Source organism: Salmo trutta, unplaced genomic scaffold (assembly GCF_901001165.1).
Source record: "Salmo trutta unplaced genomic scaffold, fSalTru1.1, whole genome shotgun sequence".
NCBI lineage: Eukaryota > Metazoa > Chordata > Actinopteri > Salmoniformes > Salmonidae > Salmo > Salmo trutta.
This window is the reverse complement of record NW_021822680.1, coordinates 225,511-253,501: the sequence shown is the minus strand read 5'-3', so window position 1 is coordinate 253,501 and position 27,991 is coordinate 225,511. Positions and strand designations below refer to the sequence as shown.

The window sequence follows — 27,991 nt, the reverse complement described above, 5'->3', positions numbered from 1 at the left end:
ATACAGACCCTGTTGTTGTCAGTCTGGTCCTACTGTGTAATGACACTGTTGTTGGTATTACTGCATACTGACCCTATTGTTGGTCCTATTGTATACTGACACTTTTGCTTCCAGTCTGGGCCGATTGTATACTGCCCTTTGTTGGTCCTACTGCATACTGACCCTGTTGTTGGTCCTACTGCATACTGACCCTGTTGTTGGTCCTACTAGACACTGACCCTGTTGTTGGTCCTACTGTATACTGACCCTGGTGTTGGTCCTACTGCATACTGACCCTGTTATTGGTCCTACTGTACACTGAACCTGTTGTTGGCCCTACTACACACTGACCCTGTTGTTGGTCCTACTGCACAGTGACCCTGTTATTGGTCCTACTGTACACTGAACCTGTTGTTGAACCTAATTTATACTGACCCTTTTGTTGCCAGTCTGGTCCTACTGCACACTGACCCTGTTGTTGGTCCTACTGCACACTGACCCTGTTGTTGGTCCTACTGTCTACTGACCCTGTTGTTGGTCCTACTGTATACTGGACCTGTTATTGGTCCTACTGTATACTGAACCTGTTGTTGCCAGTCTAGTCCTACTGCACACTGACCCTGTTGTTGGTCCTACTGCATACTGACCCTGTTGTTGGTCCTACTGCACACTGACCCTGTTGTTGGTCCTACTGTATACTGACCCTGGTGTTGGTATTACTCCACACTGACCCTGTTGTTGGTCCTACTACACACTGACCCTGTTGTTGGTCCTACTGTATACTGACCCTGTTATTGGTCCTACTGCATACTGACCCTGTTATTGGTCCTACTGTATACTGACCCTGGTGTTGAACCTAATTTATACTGACCCTTTTGTTGCCAGTCTGGTCCTACTGCACACTGACCCTGTTGTTGGTTCTACTGCACACTGACCCTGTTGTTGGTCCTACTGCCTACTGACCCTGTTGTTGGTCCTACTGTATACTGACCCTGTTGTTTGTCCTACTGTATACTGACCTTGTTGTTGATCCTACAGTGTACAGACCCTGTTGTTGCCAGTCTGGTCTTACTGTATACTGATCCTGTTGTTGCCAGTCTGATCCTACTCTATACTGACCCTGTTGTTTGTCCTACTGCATACTGACCCTGTTGTTGGTCTTACTCTATACTGACCCTGTTGTTGCCAGTCTGGTCCTACTGCATACTCTCCTTGTTGTTGGTCCTACTGCATACTGACCCTTTTGTTTGTCCTACTGCATACTGACCCTGTTGTTTGTCCTATTGTATACTGACCCTGTTGTTTGTCCTATTGTATACTGACCCTTTTGTTTCCAGTCTGGGCCTACTGTATACTGCCCCTGTTGATGGTCCTAATGCATTTGACCCTGTTGTGCCAGTCTGGTCCTACTGTATACTGACCCTGTTGTTGGACCTACTGCATACTGACCCTGTTGTTGGTCCTACTGCAAATTGACCCGTTTGTTGGTCCTAATATGTATTGACCCTGTTGTTGCTCCTAGTATATACTGACCCTGTTGTTGCCAGTCTGGTCCTTGTAGTAGATCCAGTTTAGGTTCTGATCGGTGCGGTACTGGACACTGTACTTGGTCAGCCACTCATCAGCATCACAGCGACCCTGGGTCAGGATACCTGAGACCACACCCACATCCTGCAGGTCAATCTCGATCCACTGGCTGTTGTCCTGGAACTTCGACAGCCATGCACACCTGGAAAGGAGGAGGAACATGCATGTTAAAATTAGCGCTGTCAAAGTTAACGCTGTTAATTTATTTTGAAGCATTTTTTTTCACATCTCCATTTTTCACCCAAAAGTTTCAAAAGTCTGTTTCCTGCACGGACCCTTTTGAGCGTAAAACACAATTCTATCTGTATGCTCTTTGCAGCTAGCAGCTGAAGACCTAGCTGGCACAAAACGTTTTTGTTACTTTCTACAACATTGTATTTGTCACGTCCCGACCAGTAAAGGGGTTATTTGTTATTGTAGTTTGGCCAGGACGTGGCAGGGGCTGTTTGTTTTATGTGGTTCAGGGTTTGTTGGGCTATGTGCTGATGTAAGAGGGGTGTTTGTTTATGTGTTCTGGTTTTTTTTGGTCTATGTTCTATGTAAGTGTATTTCTATGTTAGTTCTAGTCTTTCTATTTCTATGTTTAGTTAATGGGGTTGACCTTTAATTGGAAGCAGCTGCTCCTCGTTGCTTCTGATTGAAGGTCCTATGTATAGGTGTGTTTTTGTAATGGGATTTGTGGGTAGTTGTCTCCTGTTTTGTGTCTGTGCACATGACAGGACTGCTTAGTGGCGGTCGTTGTTTTTGTATACGTGATTTGTTTGTTTTTTCCTTCTTTTGATTTAATAAAGAAGATGAGTATACACGTTCCCGCTGCACCTTGGTCTAATCCTTACGACGCCCGTTACAGTATTAGGTTGTATGATAGAACCCTCAAACTAGTTCCACTGCATTCTTTGATTCTTCCCCTTTAAATCAGGGACTGATTTAGACCTGGTACATCAGGTGGGTGGAATTCATTATCAGGTAGAACAGAGAACCAGCAGGCTCTGGACCCCGTAGTGTAAATTTGAATATCCCTGCGATAGATTAAACATTGTGGCAACAATTGTCTCAACATTTTCATTTAGGGGAAACTCAACGTTTGAATTACAGTTTACAATGTTTCTCACAAAATGTTTACTTCAACATTGTAATTAGATTTCAGTTTCAGTTCCATGTGTCAAACTATTTTTTCAGTTATATTAAAACCAGGAAAATCTGGAGAGTCCCTGTTGATTACGGACCCATTCGTTTAATAAATTGCGAAAACAAAATAATAACAAAGCTCATATGTAATAGAATGGCATAATCCTTAACAGACTTGATACATACAGTATCAATGAAACAGGGTTTATTAAAAACAGGCACTTACAAACAAATACAAGAGCATGTTTTAGTTTAATATCAATACGTTAAGAAATAGATTGATCAATAATGGCTATTCATGCCGAAAAGACTTACGACCGTCATGAGTGGCCTTTTCTATTCAGAAGTTTGGAAGCTTTCAACTTTCCAGCTGAAATAATATTTTTAATAAAAAAGATTATATACAGTTGAAGTTGGGAGTTAACATACACCTGAGCCAAATACATTTAAACTCAGTTTATCACAATTCCTGACATTTAATCCTAGTAAAACATTCCGTCTTAGGTCAGTTAGGATCACCACTTTATTTCAAGAATGTGAAATGTCAGGATAATAGTAGAGAGAATTATTTATTTCATATTTTATTTATTTCATCACATTCCAAGTGGGTCAGACGTTTACATACACTCAATTAGTATTTGGTAGCATTGCCTTTAAATTGTTTAACTTGTGTCAAACGTATTGGGTAGCCTTCCACAAGCTTCCCACAATACGTTGGGTGAATTTTGGCCCATTCCTCCTGACAGAGCAGGTTTGTAGGCCTCCTTGCTCGCACACGCTTTTTCAGTTCTGCCCATAAATTTTCTATGGGATTGAGGTCAAGGCTTTGTGATGGCCACTCCAATACCTTGACTTGGTTGTCCTTAAGCCATTTTGCCACAACTTTGGAAGTATGCTTTGGGTCATTGTTCATTTGGAAGACCCATTTGAAACCAAGCTTTAACTTCCTGACTGATGTCTTGAGATGTTGCTTCAATATATCCACATAATTTTCCTGCCTCATGATGCCATCCATTTTGTGAACTGCACCAGTCCCTCCTGCAGCAAAGCACCCCCGCAACATGATGCTGCCACCCCCGTGCTTCACGGTTGGGATGGTGTTCTTCGGCTTGCAAGGCTCACCCTTTTTCCTCCAAACATAACGATGGTAATTATGGCCAAACAGTTCTATTTTTGTTTCATCAGACCAGAAGACATTTCTCCAAAAAGTATGATCTTTGTCCCCATGTGCAGTTGCAAACCGTAGTCTGGCTTTTTTTATGGCGGTTTTGGAGCAGTGGCTTCTTCCTTGCTGAACGGCCTTTCAGGTTATGTCAATATAGGACTTGTCTTACTGTGGATATAGATACTTTTGTACCTGTTTCTTCCAGCATCTTCACAAGGTCCTTTGCTGTTGTTCTGGGCTTGATTTGCACTTTTTGCACCAAAGTACATTAATCTCTAGGAGACAGAACGTGTCTCCTTCCTGAGCGGTATGACGGCTGCGTGGTCCCATGGTGTTTATACTTGCGTACTATTGTTTGTACAGATGAATGTGGTACCTTCAGGCATTTGGAAATTGCTCCCAAGGATGAACCAGACTTGTGGAGGTCTACAATTTCTTTTCTGAGGTCTTGGCTGATTTCTTTTGATTTTACCATGATGTCAAGCAAAGAGGCACTGAGTTTGAAGGTAGGCCTTGAAATACATCCACAGGTACACCTCCAATGGACTCAAATTATGTTAATGAACTTATCGGAAACTTCTAAAGCCATGACATAATTTTCGGGAATTTTTCAAGCTGTTTAATTAAAGGCACAGTCAACTTAGTGTATGTAAACCTCTGACCCACTGGAATTGTGATACAGTGAATTATAAGTGAAATAATTTGTCTGTAAACAATTGTTGGAAAAATTACTTGTGTCATGAACAAAGTAGATGTCCTAACTGACTTGCCAAAACTAGAGTTTGTTAACAAGAAATTTGTGGAGTGGTTGAAAAATTAGTTTTAATGACTTCAACCTAAGTGTATGTAAACTTCCGACTTCAACTATACATGTCCTAAAGCTAAAATATACACAAATAATATATTATCTAAAAAAAAGGGCACAAGACAGGGATGTCCCCTCTCCCCCCTCCTGTTTTCACTAGCAATTGAACCGCCTGCAGAAATAATTAGACAGGACCCAAACGTAACAGGTATTAGTATTGGTAAAGATGATGTCACGTCTACTCCCGCTCCTCCCTTCCGGCGTTTGATGTTGCCGGTTAACTAACCACCGGTCCTGGCAACCATCATTATGCACACCTAGCAGCAATCATTACGCGCACCTTCGCTTCATCATGAGGCACACCTGGACTCCATTACCTCACTCATTACCTCCCCTTTCTCTGGCACTCCCTTAGGTTCATTCCCCAGGCAGTATTGTTTCTGTGTTTCAAGAAGCTACTCCTATGTTGTATTGTTCCATGTTCTTTGTTGTATTGAACTTATCACCTGCACCTTGACTCCCAGCGTCTACGTTACAGAGTACTGCCTCAACAAATGGAAGCAGCAGGAAATCAGAACATCTCCCAGATGGTCGACGAGCAGAGATACCTACTTCGTCAACACCACGACCAGCTGGCGCAACTGGGGACTGCTATGGAAGAGGTTCTTTGCAGTGTTCAATGTCTCAAACATACCCAAGAGGCGTTGCCTTCAACTAGCGGAGGATACTCTACCACCAGTCGACCCAGAGAGCCAGCACACCAGCCCATTCAGCAACCCACTCAGGTCAGCGATTCCCATTTGTCCCTCCTTGATAAATATGACGGCCACACGCTTCCCAGCGGCTGAGTGAAGCAGAAGGAAACAGCTGGGGCTATGTCTCTATTGTGGTCAAGGAGGGCACCAGCTCCAGCAGTGTCCGGTACGTCCCAACTCGGGATCCAGGAGAGCAGAGTGTGTGAGTATCCCCTCTTCATCACTTTCTGCCAAACCCTTTTTGGTGTCCATCACACTAGCTGGCTGTCCCTCATGTACTGTATCTACAGCGTTAGTGGATTCCGGTGCCACGGGGAAATTTATTGACCAGACCCTTGCCTCCTCTCTTAACATCACCTCATACCCACTCTCCTCTCCTTTCCCAGTTCAAGCCCTCGATAAATCGGCCACTAGGTTATGGGACCATCACACACATCACCAAACCACTCACCCTCACCGTGGAGTCACCATCAGGAGAATATTCCCTTCTTCATCACCAGTGCACCAGCTCACAAGATCATACTCAGCCTCCCTTGGCTTCAACGCCATAACTCCATCATCTCATGGTCAAGGATTAAAATCACGGACTGGACACCCGAATGCTGGAGGACCTACTTTCCTGTCCTCTGTGATTCCACGTCGGTTGAGAGTCCTGTGGTTGCCCTTCAGCCCAACATCCCAGAGGTATATCAGGACCTGGGAGTCTCTATGAGGGTGCCACAGGGTTCAATTCTCGGGCCAACTCTTTTCTCTGTATATACCAATGATGTCACACTTGCTGCTGGTGATTCTCTGATCCACCTCTACACAGATGACACCATTCTATATACATCTGGCCCTTCTTTGGACACTGTGCTAACAAATCTCCAATTGAGCTTCAACGCCATTCTGTCTCCTGCAGAGAGGAATTACATCGGTGATCGAGGGGTCCTGGCGGTGAAGTTGGCCTTAGAGGAGTGGAGACACTGGCTGGAGTACGGACATCATCGACCATCAGAACCTGGAGTATGGACAGCGAGGAGGCTCAATCTGCGCCAAGCAAGGTGGGCCCTTTTCTTTATGAGATTTGACTTCATGCTGACCTGGGCGCACACAGCTGAGAGGATGCCGAATGGGTCCTTGGCACCCTCCAGCCAGTGTCTCCACTCCTCTAATGCCAACTTCACCGCCAGGAGCTCTCGATCGCCAATGTCGTAATTCCTCTCTGCAGGAGACAGTTTCTTAGAGTAATACGCACACGGATAAATGTTTTGTGGATTACCTTGTCGTTGAGACAGAACTGCCCCTACGCCCACCTCGTTTCATCCCTCTCTCTGGTCTCCCTACTGCTCTCCAGGTCACTGAAGCACTATTCCAGCGGCATTATGGCCTCCTGGAGGACATCGTTTCCGACCGTGGCCCCTAATTCACATCACGGGTATGGAGAGCCTTTATGGAGAAGCTCGGGATCACGGTCAGCCTCACTTCCGGGTATAGGCCTCAGTCTATCGTTCAGGTGGAGAGAATGAACCAGGATGTGGGGAGGTTCCTGAGGAGTCAGTGCCAGGACTGGCAGGGAGAGTGGCCCCGATTCCTTCCATGGGCGGAGTACGCCCAGAATTCGTTACATTTTTTACATATTATTATTATTTTTTACATTTTAGTCATTTAGCAGACGCTCTTATCCAGAGCGACTTACAGTAGTGAATGCATACATTTCATACATATCATACTTTTTTTTTTCTTTTTTTTTTCTCTATGCTGGCCCCCCGTGGGAATCGAACCCACAACCCTGGTGTTGCAAACACCATGCTCTACCAACTGAGCTACAGTTACGTCACTCCTCCACCGGGCTGACTCCCTTCCAGTGTGTTCTCTACCAGGAACCTCCCACTCTGTCTGCCCTGCAAGAAGCTGAGCCCACGGTTTCTCCGGAGGGTCAACGAGGTGACGTACAGTGAGGGAAAAAAGTATTTGATCCCCTGCTGATTTTGTACGTTTGCCCACTGACAAAGAAATGATCATTCTATAATTTTAATGGTAGGTTTATTTGAACAGTGAGAGACAGAATAACAACAAAAAATCCAGAAAAACGCATGTCAAAAATGTTATAAAATGATTTTAATGAGGGAAATAAGTATTTGAGCCCTTCTCAATCAGAAAGATTTTTGGCTCCCAGGTGTCTTTTATACAGGTAACAAGCTGAGATTAGGAGCACTCCCTTTCGGAGTGTGCTCCTAATCTCAGCTCGTTACCTTCGTCTTGGTTACGTTGAGGGATAAGTTTTCCGGTCACAACTTGTAGACTTGTTTACGTGCGTTTTGTTGCTAACCTTACTTTGCTACCTGACAACTTTACGGTTTTTGCTTTTTAATTACCGTTTATATTTTTTCTTTTTCCATCGCTCTACATTTTTTTCATTCAACTTTATCACTCCGGACGCTTTATCTACACGTGGTTCATCAGGACCTCCACCAGCCGAAGCTAAGTAGTAACATTAACATGATGCCTTCTAATTGTAGTTGCTGTACTCATACTATACAGGAGAACAATCGCCTTATGGCGAGAATAGCTGGGCTGCAAGCCCAGCTTCAGACGCAATTGTTAGGCAATGGTAATTTCAGTGTAGGAAAGGATGGAACAGCATCTGTGCCACCAGTAAGTACAGATAGTAGTATAAATCCCCTCGCACAGTCCCCGCAGCCGGACAACTTTCTCATGGCTTCTGGAGGGAAATGCTGTAGGAATGCTCAACCGGTGTCGCTCATTCAACCAACAAACTTTCAACCGGTTCTCCCCATTAAGCAGCGAGCCGGAGTCAGAGGCCGAGCCTTCTCTGGTCTCTACTCCTCCCATTACGGCGTCTGAGACGCCAAAGCCTCCCACCATTAGCTCTGACAAATTGAAAACCCTAGTCATTGGCGACTCCATTACCCGTAGTATTAGACTTAAACGAATCATCCAGCAATCATACACTGTTTACCAGGTGGCAGGGCTACCGACGTTAAGGCTAATCTGAAGATGGTGCTGGCTAAAGCTAAAACTGGGGAGTGTAGAGAGTATAGGGATATTGTTATCCACGTCGGCACCAACGATGTTAGGATGAAACAGTCAGAGGTCACCACGTGCAGCATAGCTTTAGCGTGTAAATCAGCTAGAAAGATGTGTCGGCATCGAGTAATTGTCTCTGGCCCCCTCCCAGTTAGGGGGAGTGATGAGCTCTACAGCAGAGTCTCACAACTCAATCGCTGGTTGAAAACTGCTTTCTGCCCCTCCCAAAAGATAGAATTTGTAGATAATTGGCCCTCTTTCTGAGACTCACCCACAACAGGACCAAGCCTGGCCTGTTGAGGAGTGACAGACTCCATCCTAGCTGGAGGGGTGCTCTCATCTTATCTACGAACATAGACAGGGCTCTAACTCCTCTAGCTCCACAATGAGATAGGATGCAGGCCAGGCAGCAGGCTGTTAGCCAGCCTGACAGCGTAGTGGAGTCTGCCACTAGCACAGTCAGGGTAGTCAGCTCAGCTATCCCCATTGAGACCGTGTCTGTGCCTCGACCTAGGTTGGGCAAAACTAAACATGGCGGTATTCGCCTTAGCAATCTCACTAGAATAAAGACCTCCTCCATTCCTGCCATTATTGAAAGAGATTGTAAAATCTCACATCACAAAATGGGGCTACATAATGTTAGATCCCTCACTTCCAAGGCAGTTATAGTCAATGAACTAATCACTGATCATAATCTTGATGTGATTGGCCTGACTGAAACATGGCTTAAATCTGATGAATTTACTGTGTTAAATGAGGCCTCACCTCCTGGTTACACTCGTGACCATACCCCCCCGCGCATCCCGCAAAGGCGGAGGTGTTGCTTACGTTTATGACAGCAAATTTCAATTTACAAAAAAAGCTTCTAGTTATGAAATCTATGCAGCCTACTCAATCACTTTTTATAGCTACTGTTTACAGACCTCCTGGACCATATACAGCGTTCCTCACTGAGTTCCCTGAATTCCTATCAGATCTTGTAGTCATAGCAGATAATATTCTAATTTTTGGTGACTTAAATATTCACATGGAAAAGACCACAGACCCACTCCAAAAGGCTTTCAGAGCCATCATCGACTCAGTGGGTTTTGTCCAACATGTCTCTGGACCTACTCACTGCCACAGTCATACTCTGGACCTAGTTTTGTCCCGTGGAATAAATGTTGTGGATCTTAATGTTTTTCCTCATAATCCTGGACTATCGGACCACCATTTTATTACGTTTGCAATCGCAACAAATAATCTGCTCAGAACCCAACCAAGGATCATCAAAAGTCGTGCTATAAATTCTCGGACAACCCAAAGATTCCTTGATGCCCTTCCAGACTCCCTCTGCCTACCCAAGGACGTCAGAGGACAAAAATCAGTTAACCACCTAACCGAGGAACTCAATTTAACCTTGCGCAATACCCTAGATGCAGTTGCACCCCTAAAAACTAAAAATATCTGTCATAAGAAACTAGCTCCCTGGTATACAGAAAATACCCGAGCTCTGAAGCAAGCTTCCAGAAAATGGAACGGAAATGGCACCAGACCAAACTGGAAGTCTTCCGACTAGCTTGGAAAGACAGTACCGTGCAGTATCGAAGAGCCCTCACTGCTGCTCGATCATCCTATTTTTCCAACTTCATTGAGGAAAATAAGAACAGTCCAAAATGTATTTTTGATACTGTTGCAAAGCTAACTAAAAAGCAGCATTCCCCAAGAGAGGATGGCTTTCACTTCAGCAGTGATAAATTAACAAACTTCTTTGAGGAAAAGATCATGATCATTAGAAAGCAAATGATGGACTCCTCTTTAAATCTGCATATTCCTACAAAGCTCAGTTGTCCTGAGTCTGCACAACTCTGCCAGGACCTAGGATCAAGGGAGACAAGTGTTTTAGTACTATATCTCATGACACAATGATGAAAAGAATCATAGCCTCTAAACCTTCAAGCTGCATACTGGACCCTATTCCAACTAAACTATTGAAAGAGCTGCTTCCTGTGCTTGGCCCTCCTATGTTAAACATAATAACCGGCTCTCTATCCACCGGGTGTGTACCAAACTCACTAAAAGTGGCAGTAATAAAGCCTCTCTTGAAAAAGCCAAACCTTGACCCAGAAAATATAAAAAACTACAGTGGGGGAAAAAAGTATTTGATCCCCTGCTGATTTTGTATGTTTGCCACTGATAAAGAAAGGATCTGTCTATAATTTTAATGGTAGGTTTATTTGAACAGTGAGAGACAGAATAACAACAAAAATATCCAGAAAAACGCATGTCAAAAATGTTATAAATTGATTTGCATTTTAATGAGGGAAATAAGTGTTTGACCCCCTCTCAATCAGAAAGATTTCTGGCTCCCAGGTGTCTTTTATACAGGTAACGAGCTGAGATTAGGAGCACACTCTTAAAGGGAGTGCTCCTAACCGCAGCTTGTAACCTGTAAAAAAGACACGTCCACAGAAGCAATCAATCAATCAGATTCCAAACTCTCCACCATGGCCAAGACCAAAGAGCTCCCCAAGGATGTCAGGGACAAGATTGTAGACCTACACAAGGCTGGAATGGGCTACAAGACCATCGCCAAGCAGCTTGGTGAGAAGGTGACAACATTTGGTGCGATTATTCACAAATGGAAGAAACACAAAAGAACTGTCAAACTCCCTCGGCCTGGGGCTCCATGCAAGATCTCACCTCGTGGGGTTGCAATGATCATGAGAACGGTGAGGAATCAGCCCAGAACTACACGGGAGGATCTTGTCAATGATCTCAAGGCAGCTGGGACCATTGTCACCAAGAAAACAATTGGTAACACACTACGCCGTGAAGGACTAAAATCCTGCAGTGCCCGCAAGGTCCCCCTGCTCAAGAATACATATACATGCCCGTCTGAAGTTTGCCAATGAACATCTGAATGATTCAGAGGACAACTGGTGAAAGTGTTGTGGTCAGATGAGACCAAAATGGAGCTCTTTGGCATCAACTCAACTCGCCGTGTTTGGAGGAGGAGGAATGCTGCCTATGACCCCAAGAACACCATCTCCACCGTCAAACATGGAGGTGGAAACATTATGCTTTGGGGGTGTTTTTCTGCTAAGGGGACAGGACAACTTCACCGCATCATTTGACGGGGCCATGTACTTTCAAATCTTGGGTGAGAACCTCCTTCCCTCAGCTAGGGCATTGAAAATGGGTCGTGGATGGGTATTCCAGCATGACAATGACCCAAAACGCACGGCCAAGGCAACAAAGGAGTAGCTCAAGAAGAAGCACATTAACCTCTAGGGGCTATGTGGGACGCAAGCGTCCCACCCCTGGTACACCCTATCAACAACAGGTGAAATATCAAGAGCGCCAAATTTGAAAACAATTAAATGTCATAATTCAAATTTCTCAAACATACAACTATCTCACACCCTTTGAAAGATAAACATCTCCTTAATCTAACCACGTTGTCCGATTTCAAAAAGGCTTTACGGCGAAAGCATAAAGTTAGATTATGTTAGGAGAGTACATTGACAATAGCTGTGTGTAATGTTTTGTCAATTCAAAGACAGGCGTCACCAAAAGCAGAAAACCAGCAAAAATTATGCACTAACCTTTGACAATCTCCATCAGATGACACTCCTAGGACATTATGTTAGACAATACATGCATTTTTTGTTCTATCAAGTTCATATTTATATCCAAAAACAGCGTTTTACTATGGCGTTGATGTTGAGGAAATCGTTTCCCTCCAATAACCGCCAGTCAATCAGCACAACAAATTAAATAATTACTATTCGAAAACATTGGTAAAATATTATATTGTCATTCAAAGAATTATAGATTTACATCTCTTGAACGCAACCGGATTGCCAGATTTAAAAATAACCCTACTGGGAAATCACACTTTGCAATAATCTGAGCACTGCGCCCAGAAAAATACGCTTTGCGATACAGACTAACCGCCATGTTGGAGAGATCTAAAATCGAAAATACTATGTAAATAATCCATTACCTTTGATTCTCTTCATCAGATGTCACTTCCAGGAATCCCAGGTCTATAACAAATGTAGTTTTGTTCAAAAAAGCTCATAATTTATGTCCAAAAAGCTCCGTGTTGTTAGCACATGATCTATGCCCGCCGGACTTCTCTTCATGAACGAGGGGAAAAAAATATTTACGTTCGTTCAAACATGTCAAACGTTGTATAGCATAAATCATTAGTGCCTTTTTTAACCAGAACATGAATAATATTCAAGGCGGACGATTGCATTCTCTTTTAAAACGTATTGGAACGAGAGTACCCAACATGAACTCGCGCGCCAGAGTCTAATCGGCCACCACCGTTCCAAGGCTCTTGTTCGGTCAGATCTCACAGTATAAGACTCAAAACACTTTGTAAAGACTGGTGACATCTAGTGGAAGCCATAGGAAGTGCTCAACGATTAATAAGCCCCTGTGTGTTTCAATGGCATAGGCTTAAATGTAATTCAACACATCAGGTATCCACTTCCTGTCAGAATTTGTCTCAGGGTTTTGACTGCCATATGAGTTCTGTTATACTTACAGACACCATTCAAACAGTTTTAGAAAATTCAGAGTGTTTTCTATCCAAACCTGAACAATAATATGCATATTCTAGCTTTTGAGTTGGTGTAGGAGGCAGTTAAAAATGGGCACATATTTTTTTTAAAATTCTCAATACTGCCCCCTAGCCCTAAGAAGTTTTTAAGGTCCTTGAGTGGCCTAGCCAGTCTCCAGACCTTAATCCCATAGAAAATCTGTGGAGGGAGCTGAAGGTTCGAGTTGCCAAACATCAGCCTCGAAACCTTAATGACTTGGAGAAGATCTGCGAAGAGGAGTGGGACAAAATCCCTCCTGAGATGTGTGCAAACATGGTGGCCAACTACAAGAAACGTCTGACCTCTGTGATTGCCAACAAGGGTTTTGCCACCAAGTACAAAGTCATGTTTTGCAGAGGGGTCAAATACTTATTTCCCTCATTAAAATGGAAATCATTCTATAACATTTTTGACATGCGTTTTTCTGGATTTTTTTGTTGTTATTCTGTCTCTCACTGTTCATATAAACCTACCATTAAAATTATAGACTGATCATTTCTTAGTAAGTGGGCAAACGTACAAAATCAGCAGGGGATCAAATACTTTTTTCCCCCACTGTATCTGCCTATATCGAATCTCCCAATCCTCTCCAAACTTTTTGAAAAAGCTGTTGCGCATGGCAGGTAACAGACTACGTGTATGTACATGGAACATTAGAGGGAGCCATAACCCCATTAAAAGGAAGAAGATACTATCCTTTTTGAAAAAAGAAAATATTGATATTGCCCTGTTACAAGAAACCCATTTGAATGATAAGGAGCATCTGAAATTACAACAAGGGGGGTTTGGTCAAGTGTTTTTCTCATCATTTACATCCAGAAGTAGAGGTGTAGCAATTCTTGTGAAAAAGAACCTACCACTTAAGGTCTTGAAGTGTGTGAAAGATAAATTGGGTCGCTTTGTTATAATTAATGGTACTTTACAAGGGCAGAGCATTTCCATAATGAATATTTACTTCCCCCCCTGACTTCCTCACTAAGGTATTTCTAGACTTTTCAGAATTAAACTCAGACACTGCAGTGGTCGGAGGGGATTTTAATTGTTTGTTGAACCCCCTTATTGATAAGCTTCCCAGTGGTATAGCCTCACTCTCTCCTCAAGCTAAGTCACTTACAGCCATTTGCGATGATCTGGGGTATGCTGATGTTTGGAGAGCTTTTCATCCCTCCAACAGAGAGTTCACTTTTTTCTCTGCACCTCATGGATGTCAGACTAGAATAGATTACTTTTTTATGCCCAGGACGTCGCTGCAGTCTGTTTTATCCGCTAGGATAGGAAGCATAGTCATATCTGATCATGCGGAGGTGATCCTGGACATAAAACTCAATGGGGCATTCAATCAGTCAAGACATTGGAGGTTGAATACAACCATTCTTAAAGACCATACATTCACATCATATTTTATTACAGAGTTTAAAGCATTTTTCTCTATTAACTCTCAATCAACAGATAACCCCTCACTCCTTTGGGAAACCTGTAAGGCGTACGCCAGGGGTCTGATTATGTCATACGCAGCCACTAAGAGGCGGAAAAAGCGTGAAAAGCAAAAAACACTAGAGGGTGAATTGGGAACTAAAGAGAAGGACTACATTAAAACTCCCACTCCTGCCCTATTAAAGGAAATATCAGTCATTAGATCAACGCTGGACTCCCTCCTAACACAGGACGCTGAAAAGAAAATGAGATTTGTCAAGCAAAAGCTATATGAACATGGCGATAAGCCAGGAAAGTACTTGGCGTACCTAGCTAAAAAGAGAGCTGACTCACAGTCAATTGCGGCTATTACTGATTCTGATGGCAATCATTTATATGAAAATAAATTGATAAATGACTCATTTAAGACATTTTATGCAAATCTTTACGCCTCAGAACTGCCAAATGATGCACCCAAGTTAATGGAGAACTTATTTTCTAAGATTGAGCTCCCTACTATCTCCGAAGAACAGAAGTCTCTCCTTAATGCCCCTATTACTGAGGAAGAGATAATGTCCGCAATTAAGAATCTGCAAAATGGTAAGGCCCCAGGACCGGACGGGTTTTGTAGTGAGTTCTATAAAGAGTTCCATGGCCTGATCCTTGAGCCATTGCGTGATATGTTTAACCACTCATTTTCAAATGACCAGCTCCCCCAAACACTGCGAGAATCCAACATATCACTTATTCTCAAAAAGGGAAAATGTCCGGAGTCTTGTTCCTCGTACAGACCAATTTCCCTTCTGAATGTGGATAGAAAATTGCTTTCTAAAATTCTAGCCACAAGATTAGAGGACTCACTGCCACTAATTGTGAAAGGAGACCAAACTGGCTTCATTAAGGGACGTAGGTCATGTAACAATGTCAGACGGCTCCTTAATGTAATTGAAGTCTACCAACAAAGTGCTATGGATGGTCTTGTGCTCTCCCTAGATGCTGAGAAAGCATTTGATCGTGTGGAGTGGTCTTACCTATTCTTTGCTCTAAATAAATTTGGTCTGGGGGACAACTTTATAAAATGGGTGAAAGTTTTATATGATGACCCTCAGGCTGCTGTCCTTACTAATGGACTACGGTCAAATAGCTTCTCTATACACAGAGGTACCAGACAGGGCTGTCCTTTGTCCCCCCTCCTATTTGCACTTGTTATGGAACCACTGGCCGAGGCCATCAGGGTAACGCCTGCTATACAGGGGCTTCTCATTGGTGATGTTCACCATAAAATAAGCTTGTATGCTGATGATGTCCTGATATTTATTTCTAATCCCAAGACTTCAATCACATCTCTGATTAACATTATTGAGTTATTCAGCGAATTCTCAGGCTACAAGATTAACCTAACTAAATCAGAGGCTATGCCACTTGGTAACCTTCACTCTGTACCTAACACTTCTCCCCCCTTCCCTTTTAAATGGTCTCCCTCAGGTTTTACGTATCTGGGTATATTTGTAACTCCTAAATTCCAACAAATGTACAAAGCCAATTTTGTTCCCTTGTTTGACACAATAAGACAGGATCTGGAGCGCTGGAACTCTCTTCCGATTTCATGGTTGGGTAGAATATCCCTCTTGAAAATGAACATTTTACCTAGGCTACTTTACCCAATCCAAATGATCCCAGTATTACTCTCCAATAAGGTAATAAAGGATGTAAATGGATGGCTAAGTTCCTTTATATGGAGTAAACGCAAGCCAAGACTTAAGATGGCAATATTGCAGCTGCCAAATTCTATGGGTGGCTTGGATCTGCCCAATATCAGGCTCTATCAGTGGTGTGCCCACCTATGTTATATTTCAGACTGGATCACAAACGATGACTCCTCTATTTGGTTAGACATTGAGACTTCTCTTTCAAAATACCCTTTACAGGACCTTTTGTTTTTCACAAGTTTCAAGTCTGTAAAAGATCGCTGTAACAACCCCATTACACTTAACACACTCAAAGTATGGAGGTCAGTTCAACGTTTCCTGGGAAGGTCCAAACTAACCTCTGCTCTTACCCCAATTCTTAACAACCCAGATTTTGTCCCAGGATTGCTGGATGCTGGCTTTAACGTTTGGCTTAATAAGGGCATACGCAGACTAAATGACTTATTTGCGTTTCCTACAAGTAAGACACTATATTCTTAAGAGCACCACCTTAATTGGTAACCCTGATATGTCTGTCATTGAAAGAATGCTTTTTTCCCCACAAAGGAAAATGTCTGTAAGTCTGTTTTATGATGCTTTAAGGTCCTTTTCCGCTGTCGACACACAGAGGGTGAAACAAGTGTGGGAGAAAGAACTGTCTGTTACCATTGACGAAGAGATGTGGGAGGACATTTGGAAATATGCAAAAACAATATCTATATGTAATCGTACTAGAGCAATTCAATTAAGAATAATACACAGATTGCATATATCCCCAAATCGCAGACATGCATTTAGCCCCTCTTCCTCCTCTCCTCAGTGTCTCAAATGTAAAACTGATACAGGCACCCTAACACATTGTTTATGGTCATGTCCCAAAATACAAAGATATTGGTCTGGTGTTCTGCAAGAGATTGAAAAGATCCTAGGGGTCGATCTAGAATTGGACCCAGTTTCTCTTCTGTTAGGTCTCCCTAGTAGGCATGTAACTTCTGTGGGTAAGAAGAAGCTTTACAACATCCTTACCTTCGCAGCGAGGAAAAACATACTTTTAGAGTGGATTAGTGATAAGGTTCCCTCTATTAAAGATTGGCATAAGATACTATTTGAATGGGTGCCGCTGGAATATCTGACATGTACATTGCACTCTAAGACAGATCAGTTCTACAAAGTATGGGAGCCTTACCTAAATTACCTAGAACCTGAAGTATCAGCTATTATGCTGCAAGGACTCTTAGAATGGTGATCTATGTATTCCAGAATTACACTGTACGGTCCGTGTGGGGAACTCAACTTCTTGGTTTAAACTGAGCTTTTTATTTTATTTATTTATTATGTCTTTATTGTTTTTGTTTTTTTTGTTTTTTTTCTCTGTTTATGTTTGTTTAAAATGTATGTATTGAGAGACGCAATGAGTGGGATGGGGTGAGAGAAGCGCTGAGCGGGGAGAGGGAAATGGTGGGTGTGTGTGTACGTGCGTGCATACATACGGATATGTGTAAGCGAGTGCTGTTTTTTTTTGCCTTGTCTTTGTTGTTGTATCTCTTAATATGGGTGAAAATTGTGAAACTTCAATAAAAATACTGTTACAAAAAGCTGTTGCGCAGCAACTCACTGCCTTCCTGAAGACAATGCATATGAAATGCTTCAGTCTGGTTTTAGACCCCATCATAGCACTGAGACTGCACTTGTAAAGGTGGTAAATTACCTTTTAATGACGTCAGACTGAGGCTCTGCATCTGTCCTCGTGCTCCTAGACCTTAGTGCTGCTTTTGATACCATCGATCACCACATTATTTTGGTGTGATTGGAAACACAAATTGGTCTACACGGACAAGTTCTGGCCTGGTTTAGATCTTATCTGTCAGAAAGATATCAGTTTGTCTCTGTGGATGGTTTGTCCTCTGACAAATCAATTGTACATTTCGGTGTTCCTCAAGGTTCCGTTTTAGGACTACTATTGTTTTCACTATATATTTTACCTCTTGGGGATGTCATTCGAAAACATAATGTTAAATTTCACTGCTATGCGGATGGCACACAGGTGTACATTTCAATGAAACACGGTGAAGCCCCAAAATTGCCCTCGCTGGAAGCCTGTGTTTCAGACATAAGGAAGTGGATGGCTGCAAATGTTCTACTTTTAAACTCGGACAAAACAGAGATGCTTGTTCTAGGTCCCAAGAAACAAAGAGATCTTCTGTTGAATCTGACCATTAATTTTGATGGTTGTACAGTCGTCTCAAGTAAAACTGAAGGACCTCGGCGTTACTCTGGACCCTGATCTCTCTTTTGACGAACATATCAAGACTGTTTCAAGGACAGCTTTTTTTCCATCTACGTAACATTGCAAAAATCAGAAACTTTCTGTCCAAAAATGATGCAGAAAAATTAATCCATGCTTTTGTCACTTCTAGGTTAGACTACTGTACTGCTCTACTGTCCGGCTACCCGGATAAAGCACTAAATAAACTTCAGTTAGTGCTAAACACGGTTGCTAGAATCTTGACTAGAACCCAAAAATGTGATCATACTACTCCAGTGCTAGCCTCTCTACACTGGCTTCCTGTTAAGGCAAGGGCTGATTTCAAGGTTTTACTGCTAACCTAAAAAGCATTACATTGGCTTGCTCCAACCTATCTTTCCGATTTGGTCCTGCCGTACATACCTACACGTACGCTACGGTCACAAGATGCATGCCTCCTAACTGTCCCTATCATTTTTAAGCAAACAGCTGGAGGCTCCTATAGAGCTCAATTTTTATGGAATGGTCTGCCTACACGTGAGAGACGCAGACTCGGTCTCAACCTTTAAGTCTTTATTGAAGACTCATCTCTTCAGTAGGTCCTATGATTGAGTATAGTCTGGCCCAGGAGTGTGAAGGTGAACGGAAAGGCACTGGAGCAACGAACCGCCCCTGCTGTCTCTGCCTTGCCGGTTCCCCTCTCTCCACTGGGGATTCTCTGCCTCTAACCCTATTACGAGGGCTGAGTCACTGGATTAGTGGTGCTCTTCCATGCCGTCCCTAAGAGGGGTGCGTCACTTGAGTGGGTTGAGTCACTGACATCACCTTTCTGTCCGGGTTGGCGCCCCCCCCTTGGGTTGTGCCGTGGCGGAGATCTTTGTGGGCTATACTCGGCCTTGTCTCAGGATGGTAAGTTGGTGGTTTGAAGATATCCCTCTAGTGGTGTGGGGGCTGTGCTTTGGCAAAGTGGGTGGGGTTATATCTTGCCTGTTTGGCCCAGTCCGGGGGTATCGTCGGATGGGGCCACAGTGTCTCCCGACCCCTCCTGTCTCAGCCTCCAGTATTTATGCTGCAGTAGTTTATGTGTCGGGGGGCTAGGGTCAGTCTGTTATATCTGGAGTATTTCTCCTGTCTTATCTGGTGTCCTGTGTGATTTTAAGTATGCTCTCTCTAATTCTCTCTTTCTTTCTCTCCCTCGGAGGACTTGAGCCCTAGGACCATGCCTCAGGACTACCTGGCCTGATGACGCCTTGCTGTCCCCAGTCGTCCACCTGGCCGTGCTGCTGCTCCAGTTTCAACTGTTCTGCCTGCGGCTATGGAACCCTGACCTGTTCACTGGACATGCTACCTGTTCCAGACCTGCTGTTTTCAACTCTCTAGAGACAGCAGGAGCGGTAGAGATACTCTGAATGATCGGCTATGAAAAGCCAACTGACATTTACTCCTGAGGTGCTGACCTGTTGCACCCTCGACAACCACTGTGGTTATTATTATTTGACCCTGCTGGTGATCTATGAACATTTGAACATCTTGGTCATGTTCTGTTATAATCTCCACCCGGCACACCCAGAAGAGGACTGGCCACCCCTCATAGCCTGTTTCCTCTCTAGGTTTCTTCCTAGGTTCCTGTCTTTCTAGGGAGTTTTTCCCAGCTACCGTGCTTCTACACCTGCATTGCTTGCTGTTTGGGGTTTTAAGCTGAGTTTCTGTATAGCACTTTGAGATATCAGCTGATGTAAGAAGGGATTTATAAATATATTTGATTTGAAATTTGATGATAGGTTGTTATTCTGGCACAACCCGGCCAGGTCTCTGACCTCCTCCCTATAGGCTGTCTCATCGTTGTCGGTGATCAGGCCTACCGCTGTTGTAAAATCTGCAAACTTAATGATGGTGTTGGAGTTGTGCCTGACCATGCAGTCGTGGGTGAACAGGGAGTACAGGAGGGGACTGAGCACGCTCCCCTGAAGGGCCCCCGCGTTGAGGATCAGCGTGGCAGATGTGTTGCTACCTACCCTCACCACCTGGGGCGGCCCATCAGGAAGTCTAGAATCCATTTGCAGAGGGAGGTGTTTAGTCCCAGGTTCCTTAGCTTAGTGATGAGCTTTGAGGGTACTATGGTGTTGAACGCTGAGCTGTAGTCAATGAATAGCATTCTCACATAAGTGTTCCTTTTGTCCAGGTGGGAAAGGGCAGTGTGGAGTGCAACTGCCCGGTACAGTTAAAACCGGGATTCATCAGTGAAGAGCACACTTCTCCAGCAGGCCAGTGGCCATCGAAGGTGAGCATTTGCCCACTGAAGTCAGTTACGACGCCAAACTGCAGTCAGGTCAAGACTCTAGTGAGGATGATGAGCACGCAGATGAGCTTCCCGGAGACTTTTTCTGACCGTTTGTGCAGAAATTATTCGGTTGTTAAATCCCACAGTTTTATCAACTGTCCGGGTGGCTCGTCTCAGACCATCCTGCAGGTGAAGACAAATGTGGAGGTCCTGGGCTGGCGTGGTTACTCGTGGTCTGCGTTTGTGACGCCTGTTAGACGTACTGCCAAATTCTCTAAAACAACATTGAAGTTGGCTTATTAAGGTAGAGAAAAGAACATTAAATTCTCTGGCAACAGCTCTGGTGGACATTCGTACAGTCCGCATGCCAATTGCAGTCCCTCAAAGCTTAAGACATCTGTGGCTTTGTTGTGTGACAAAACTGCACATTTTAGAGTGGCCTTTTATTGTCCCCAGAACAAGGTGCACCTGTGTAATAATCATGCTGTTCAATCAGCTTCTTGATATTCCACACCTGTCAGGTGGAGGGATTATCTTGCAAAAGAGAAATGCTCACTAACAGGGATGTAAACAAATTTGTGCACAACATTTGAGAGAAATATATTTTCTGTCTGTTTTGGCAAATTTCTGGGACATTTTATTTCAGCTCAAGATCACCCTAACCCTAACAGCTGTATGATATTTAGCATATTGTAGAACATGGATCAGTATCCTAGACTAACTTCCGGTCCGGAGCGAGCAGTCGCATTTCGCTTCGCTCCACAGGTAATATTACACTTCTTTACATTACAACGGTTTGGTTTGTTTGATCTGAACAATTTTTTTCTTAGCTATCACAGATAATTGTGTAGTTTAGAGTAATTAGAGTAATTATCGAGGCCAGCTATTTTTTCGTCCTCCTAACGTAGTCAACACTGCTGGCTGCTAGCTGCTAGCTAGTCAACACCGCTAGCTAGCCAACCGCTACCGATTAGCAGCGCTGTAATTACTAATACATTACAACGGAACGATTTGACTAGTGCAGTGTTAGCTAGCTAGCTACATAGCTGTCTTTGTCATAGCTTGATAATTGTGTAGTTTAGTAATAGCTAGGTTAGCTAGCCAGCTATTTCCGTCCCCCGCGACGCCATTGTTCCATACCCAGCCAACTATTACCGACGAGCAGCATTGTAGAAACTAAATACGTTACAAAGGAACGTCTTGATTAGTGTTATGTTATGTTAGCTAGCTACAAAGATGCTTTTGTATAATAGCCAACCTCTACCGACTAGCAGCACTGTAGAAACTATTACATTACAACGGAACGATTTGACTAGTGCAGTGTTAGCTAGCTAGCTACATAGCTGTCTTTGTCATAGCTTGATAATTGTGTAGTTTAGTAATTATCGAGGCTAGCTGGGTTAGCTAGGTTAGCTAGCCAGCTATTTCCGTCCCCCGCGACGCCATTGTTCCATACCCAGCCAACTATTACCGACGAGCAGCATTGTAGAAACTAAATACATTACAAAGGAACGTCTTGATTAGTGTTATGTTAGCTAGCTACAAAGTTGCTTTTGTATAATAGCCAACCTCTACCGACTAGCAGCACTGTAGAAACTATTACATTACAACGGAACGACTTGATTAGTGTAGTGTTGTGTTAGTTAGCTAGCATTTTCGTCACTTTAGTCAATAAGATTTTCGCAACGTAAGCTTAACTTTCTGAACATTCGAGACGTGTAGTCCACTTGTCATTCCAATCTCCTTTGCATTAGCGTAGCCTCTTCTGTAGCTTGTCGACTATGTGTCTGTCTATCCCTGTTCTCTCCCCTCTGCACAGGCCATACAAACGCTTCACACCGCATGGCCGCTGCCACTCTAACCTGGTGGTCCCAGCGCGCACGACCCATGTGGAGTTCCAGGTCTCCGGCAGCCTCTGGAACTGCCGGTCTGCAGCCAACAAGGCTGAGTTCATCTCAGCCTATGCTACCCTCCAGTCCCTAGACTTCCTGGCGCTGACGGAAACATGGATTACCACAGATAACACTGCTACTCCTACTGCTGCTCTCTCCTCGTCTGCCTACGTGTTCTCGCATACCCCTAGAGCATCGAGCCAGCGGGGTGGTGGCACTGGAATCCTCATCTCTCCCAAGTGGACATTCTCTCTTTCTCCCCTGACCCATCTGTCTATCTCCTCATTTGAATTCCATGCTGTCACAGTTACCAGCCCTTTCAAGCTTAACATCCTTATCATTTATCGCCCTCCAGGTTCCATTTACATTACATTTTAGTAATTTAGCAGACGCTCTTATCCAGAGCGACTTACAGTAGTGAATGCATACAATTTCATACATTTTTTTTTTCTGTGCTGGCCCCCCATGGGAATCGAACCCACAACCCTGGCGTTGCAAACACCATGCTCTACCAACTGAGCTACAGGGAAGGCTCCCTTGGAGAGTTCATCAATGAGCTTGATGCCTTGATAAGTTCCTTCCCTGAGGATGGCTCACCTCTCACAGTTCTGGGTGACTTTAACCTCCCCACGTCTACCTTTGACTCATTCCTCTCTGCCTCCTTCTTTCCACTCCTCTCCTCCTTTGACCTCACCCTCTCACCTTCCCCCCTACTCACAAGGCAGGCAATACGCTTGACCTCATCTTTACTAGATGCTGTTCTTCCACTAATCTCATTGCAACTCCCCTCCAAGTCTCCGACCACTACCTTGTATCCTTTTCCCTCTCGCTCTCATCCAACACTTCTCACTCTGCCCCTACTCGGATGGTATTGCGCCGTCCCAACCTTCGCTCTCTCTCTCCCGCTACTCTCTCCTCTTCCATCCTATCATCTCTTCCCTCTGCTCAAACCTTCTCCAACCTATCTCCTGATTCTGCCTCCTCAACCCTCCTCTCCTCCCTTTCTGCATCCTTCGATTTTCTCGGTCCCCTATCCTCCAGGCCGGCTCGGTCCTCCACTCCTGCGCCGTGGCTCGACGACTCACTGCAAGCTCACAGAACAGGGCTCCGGGCAGCCGAGCGGAAATGGAGGAAAACTCGAAACCCTGCGGACCTGGCATCCTTTCACGCCCTCCTCTCTACATTTTCCTCTTCTGTCTCTGCTGCTAAAGCCACTTTCTACCACTCTAAATTCCAAGCATCTGCCTCTAACCCTAGGAAGCTCTTTGCTACCTTCTCCTCCCTCCTGAATCCTCCTCCCCCTCCCCCCCCCTCCTCTCTCTCTGCGGATGACTTCGTCAACCATTTTGAAAAGAAGGCTGATGACATCCGATCCTCGTTTGCTAAGCCAAACGACACCGCTGGTCCTGCTCACACTGCCCTACCCTGTGCTTTGACCTCTTTCTCCCCTCTCTCTCCAGATGAAATCCCGCGTCCCGTGACGGCCGGCCGCCCAACAACCTGCCCACTTGACCCTGTCCCCTCCTCTCTTCTCCAGACCATTTCCGGAGACCTTCTCACCTCGCTCATCAACTCATCCTTGACCGCTGGCTACGTCCCTTCCGTCTTCAAGAGAGCGAGAGTTGCACCCCTTCTGAAAAAACCTACACTCGATCCCTCCGATATCAACAACTACAGACCAGTATCCCTTCTTTCTTTTCTCTCCAAAACTCTTAAACGTGCCGTCCTTGGCCAGCTCTCCTGCTATCTCTCTCAGAATGACCTTCTTGATCCTAATCAGTCAGGTTTCAAGACTGGGCATTCAACTGAGACTGCTCTTCTCTGTGTCACGGAGGCTCTCCGCACTACTAAAGCTAACTCTCTCTCCTCTGCTCTCATCCTTCTAGACCTATCTGCTGCCTTTGATACCGTGAACCATCAGATCCTCCTCTCCACCCTCTCCGAGCTGGGCATCTCCGGCGCGGCCCACGCTTGGATTGCGTCCTACCTGACAGGTCGCTCCTACCAGGTGGCGTGGCGAGAATCTGTCTCCGCACCACGTGCTCTCACCACTGGTGTCCCCCAGGGCTCTGTTCTAGGCCCTCTCCTATTCTCACTATACACCAAGTCACTTGGCTCGGTCATATCCTCACATGGTCTCTCCTATCATTGCTACGCAGACGACACACAATTCATCTTCTCCTTTCCCCCTTCTGATAACCAGGTGGCGAATCGCATCTCTGCATGTCTGGCAGACATATCAGTGTGGATGACGGCTCACCACCTCAAGCTGAACCTCGGCAAGACGGAGCTGCTCCTCCTCCCAGGGAAGGACTGCCCGTTCCATGATCTCGCCATCACGGTTGACAACTCCCTTGTGTCCTCCTCCCAGAGTGCTAAGAACCTTGGCGTGACCCTGGACAACACCCTGTCGTTCTCCACTAACATCAAGGCGGTGACCCGATCCTGTAGGTTCATGCTCTACAACATTTGCAGAGTACGACCCTGCCTCACACAGGAAGCGGCGCAGGTCCTAGTCCAGGCACTTGTCATCTCCCGTCTGGATTACTGCAACTCGCTGTTGGCTGGGCTCCCTGCCTGTGCCATTAAACCCCTACAACTCATCCAGAACGCCGCAGCCCGTCTGGTGTTCAACCTTCCCAAGTTCTCTCACGTCACCCCGCTCCTCCGCTCTCTCCACTGGCTTCCAGTTGAAGCTCGCATCCGCTACAAGTCCATGGTGCTTGCCTACGGAGCTGTGAGGGGAACGGCACCTCCGTACCTTCAGGCTCTGATCAGGCCCTACACCCAAACAAGGGCACTGCGTTCATCCACCTCTGGCCTGCTCGCCTCCCTACCTCTGAGGAAGCACAGCTCCCGCTCAGCCCAGTCAAAACTGTTCGCTGCTCTGGCACCCCAATGGTGGAACAAGCTCCCTCACGACGCCAGGACAGCGGAATCAATCACCACCTTCCGGAAACACCTGAAACCCCACCTCTTTAAGGAATACCTGGGATAGGATAAAGTAATCCTTCTACCCCCCCCCCCCCGAAAGATTTAGATGCACTATTGTAAAGTGGTTGTTCCACTGGATATCTTAAGGTGAATGCACCAATTTGTAAGTCGCTCTGGATAAGAGGGTCTGCTAAATGACTTAAATGTAAATGTAAATGTAAATCTAATAGCTGTATGATATTTAACATGTTGTAGAACATGGACCAGTATCCTAGACTAGATCTAATAGCTGTATGATATTTAACATGGTGTAGAACATGGACCAGTATCCTAGATCTAATAGCTGTATTATAGTTAACATGTTATAGAACATGGACCAGTATCCTAGATATAATAGCTGTATTATATTTAACATGTTGTAGAACATGGACCAGTATCCTAGATCTAATAGCTGTATTATATTTAACATGTTGTAGAACATGGACCAGTTTCCTAGACTAGATCTAATAGCTGTATGATATTAAACATGTTATAGAACATGGACCAGTATCCTAGACTAGATCTAATATCTGTATTATATTTAACATGTTGTAGAACATGGACCAGTATCCTAGACTAGATCTAATAGCTGTATTATATTTAACATGTTGTAGAACATGGACCAGTATCCTAGACTAGATCTAATAGCTGTATTATATTTAACATGTTGTAGAACATGGACCAGTATCCTAGACTAGATCTAATAGCTGTATGATATTTAACATGTTGTAGAACATGGACCAGTATCCTAGACTAGATCTAATAGCTGTATGATATTTAACATGTTATAGAACATGGACCAGTATCCTAGACTAGATCTAATAGCTGTATGATATCTAACATGTTATAGAACATGGACCAGTATCCTAGACTAGATCTAATAGCTGTATTATATTTGACATGAATTCTGACCTGGCTGACATGTTGTTATTGTCTTGGAATAGAGTTTATTTGGGGTTTTCTTCCCCTGTAATCAAATAAATTATAACTACAACCCAATGTGATGCTTTTTAAATTGAAACCTCTTATATTAAGGTCAAATTTGAACAATTTAAAAAAATGCGATTAATCTTTATTAACTACAGAAAATCATACGATGAATCTTGATTAATTATTTAAATCTACTGACAGCCCTAGTTCTAATATACAACCTGGGGTGTATACAATAAAGCAGGATCAATGAGCTAGCAAGCTAACTTTCATAAACAACCAAAAATAACTACTGATTTTCAGGTTTATTAAGAAAGCTAAGCTTCAGTATGTGTTTTTGGTTGTTGAGTCCATTAGACCATGCCCATTTCAAGCTGGTCTTTCTAATATAGATAAATATATTTAGACAAGTTAGCTGTCTACCTCATTGATCCTGCTTGTAGTTTACCCCCCTGGAGAGGAGAGAGGGTCATACACATTGATCCTGCTTGTAGTTTACCCCCTGGAGAAGAGAGAGGGTCATACACATTGATCCTGCTTGTAGTTTACCCCCCCCCCCCCCCCCTGGAGAGGAGAGAGGGTCATATACATTGATCCTGTTTGTAGTTTACCCCCCCCCCGGAGAGGAGAGAGGGTCATACACATTGATCCTGTTTGTAGTTTACCCCCTTGGAGAAGAGAGAGGGTCATACACATTGATCCTGCTTGTAATTTACCCCCCCCCCCCCCGGAGAGGACAGAGGGTCATATACATTGATCCTGTTTGTAGTTAACCCCCCTGGAGAGGAGAGAGGGTCATACACATTGTGATGCAAACACCTGATTTAGGAGAGGAGACCAACATACACATTATAATATAGAAGGACAACACCAAGACTATGACACCTGAGGTACAAAAGACCCTTTTTGCAAAATGTGACCATAAGCACATATTAACCACCAAGCTCTTCTGAGGTATGGTTAAGAGATCTTTGACAATGTGAACGTATGAAGTGAAACCGGGAAACTCTATGGGTTGACAGTATTATGAACAGAGGGACAGACAGACAGACAGATAGGACATCAGTATAGACAGCAGGACTGACCCGAAGCCCTGGCTGTTGAGTCGTGCCCTGTTGGAGGTCCAGGAGGAATACCAGCCGCTGTACTCTTCCTGGTTAGAACAGCTAATCTGGTCTGGTGTCACTGAACCAGCCTCGAACCCCAGGGGCTTGTGGTAGAGACACTCTGTGGAGCACAGACACCCTGTTTTTTAAAACTCATCTATAAAGTCATAAAGTGCTACGGCAGATTGCAGAAGAGTCTATTTTCAACATAACATTTTTCACAATCTCATTTGTATTCTCACAGTTGGAGTGGTACAGATCAGAGCACGGTATCTAAATTGTATAATCTGGTTATGAAACGTTAAAATGTCAGGACGTCAGGGCTCCTAGTGTTGCGTAACACTCCATCAAACCCCTGATGCCATCCTGGCGTGACACAGAGAGACGATCTGGGAAGTTGATTAACGTCAAACGTTTAC

General features: G+C 44.3%; 1 protein-coding gene across 1 annotated transcript in view; it reads right to left on the bottom strand.

Annotated features, from left to right (window-relative positions):
* LOC115183226 (retinoschisin) overlaps positions 1–27,991 on the bottom strand; it is a 44,815-nt gene that overhangs the window by 6,941 nt on the left and 9,883 nt on the right. The window contains exons 3-4 of the mRNA XM_029744562.1: positions 27,552–27,693; positions 1,513–1,708 (exon numbers count right to left, since the gene is read on the bottom strand). Coding sequence (XP_029600422.1) covers positions 1,513–1,708; positions 27,552–27,693 — 338 coding nt within the window. The remainder of the gene's footprint in view (positions 1–1,512; positions 1,709–27,551; positions 27,694–27,991) is intronic.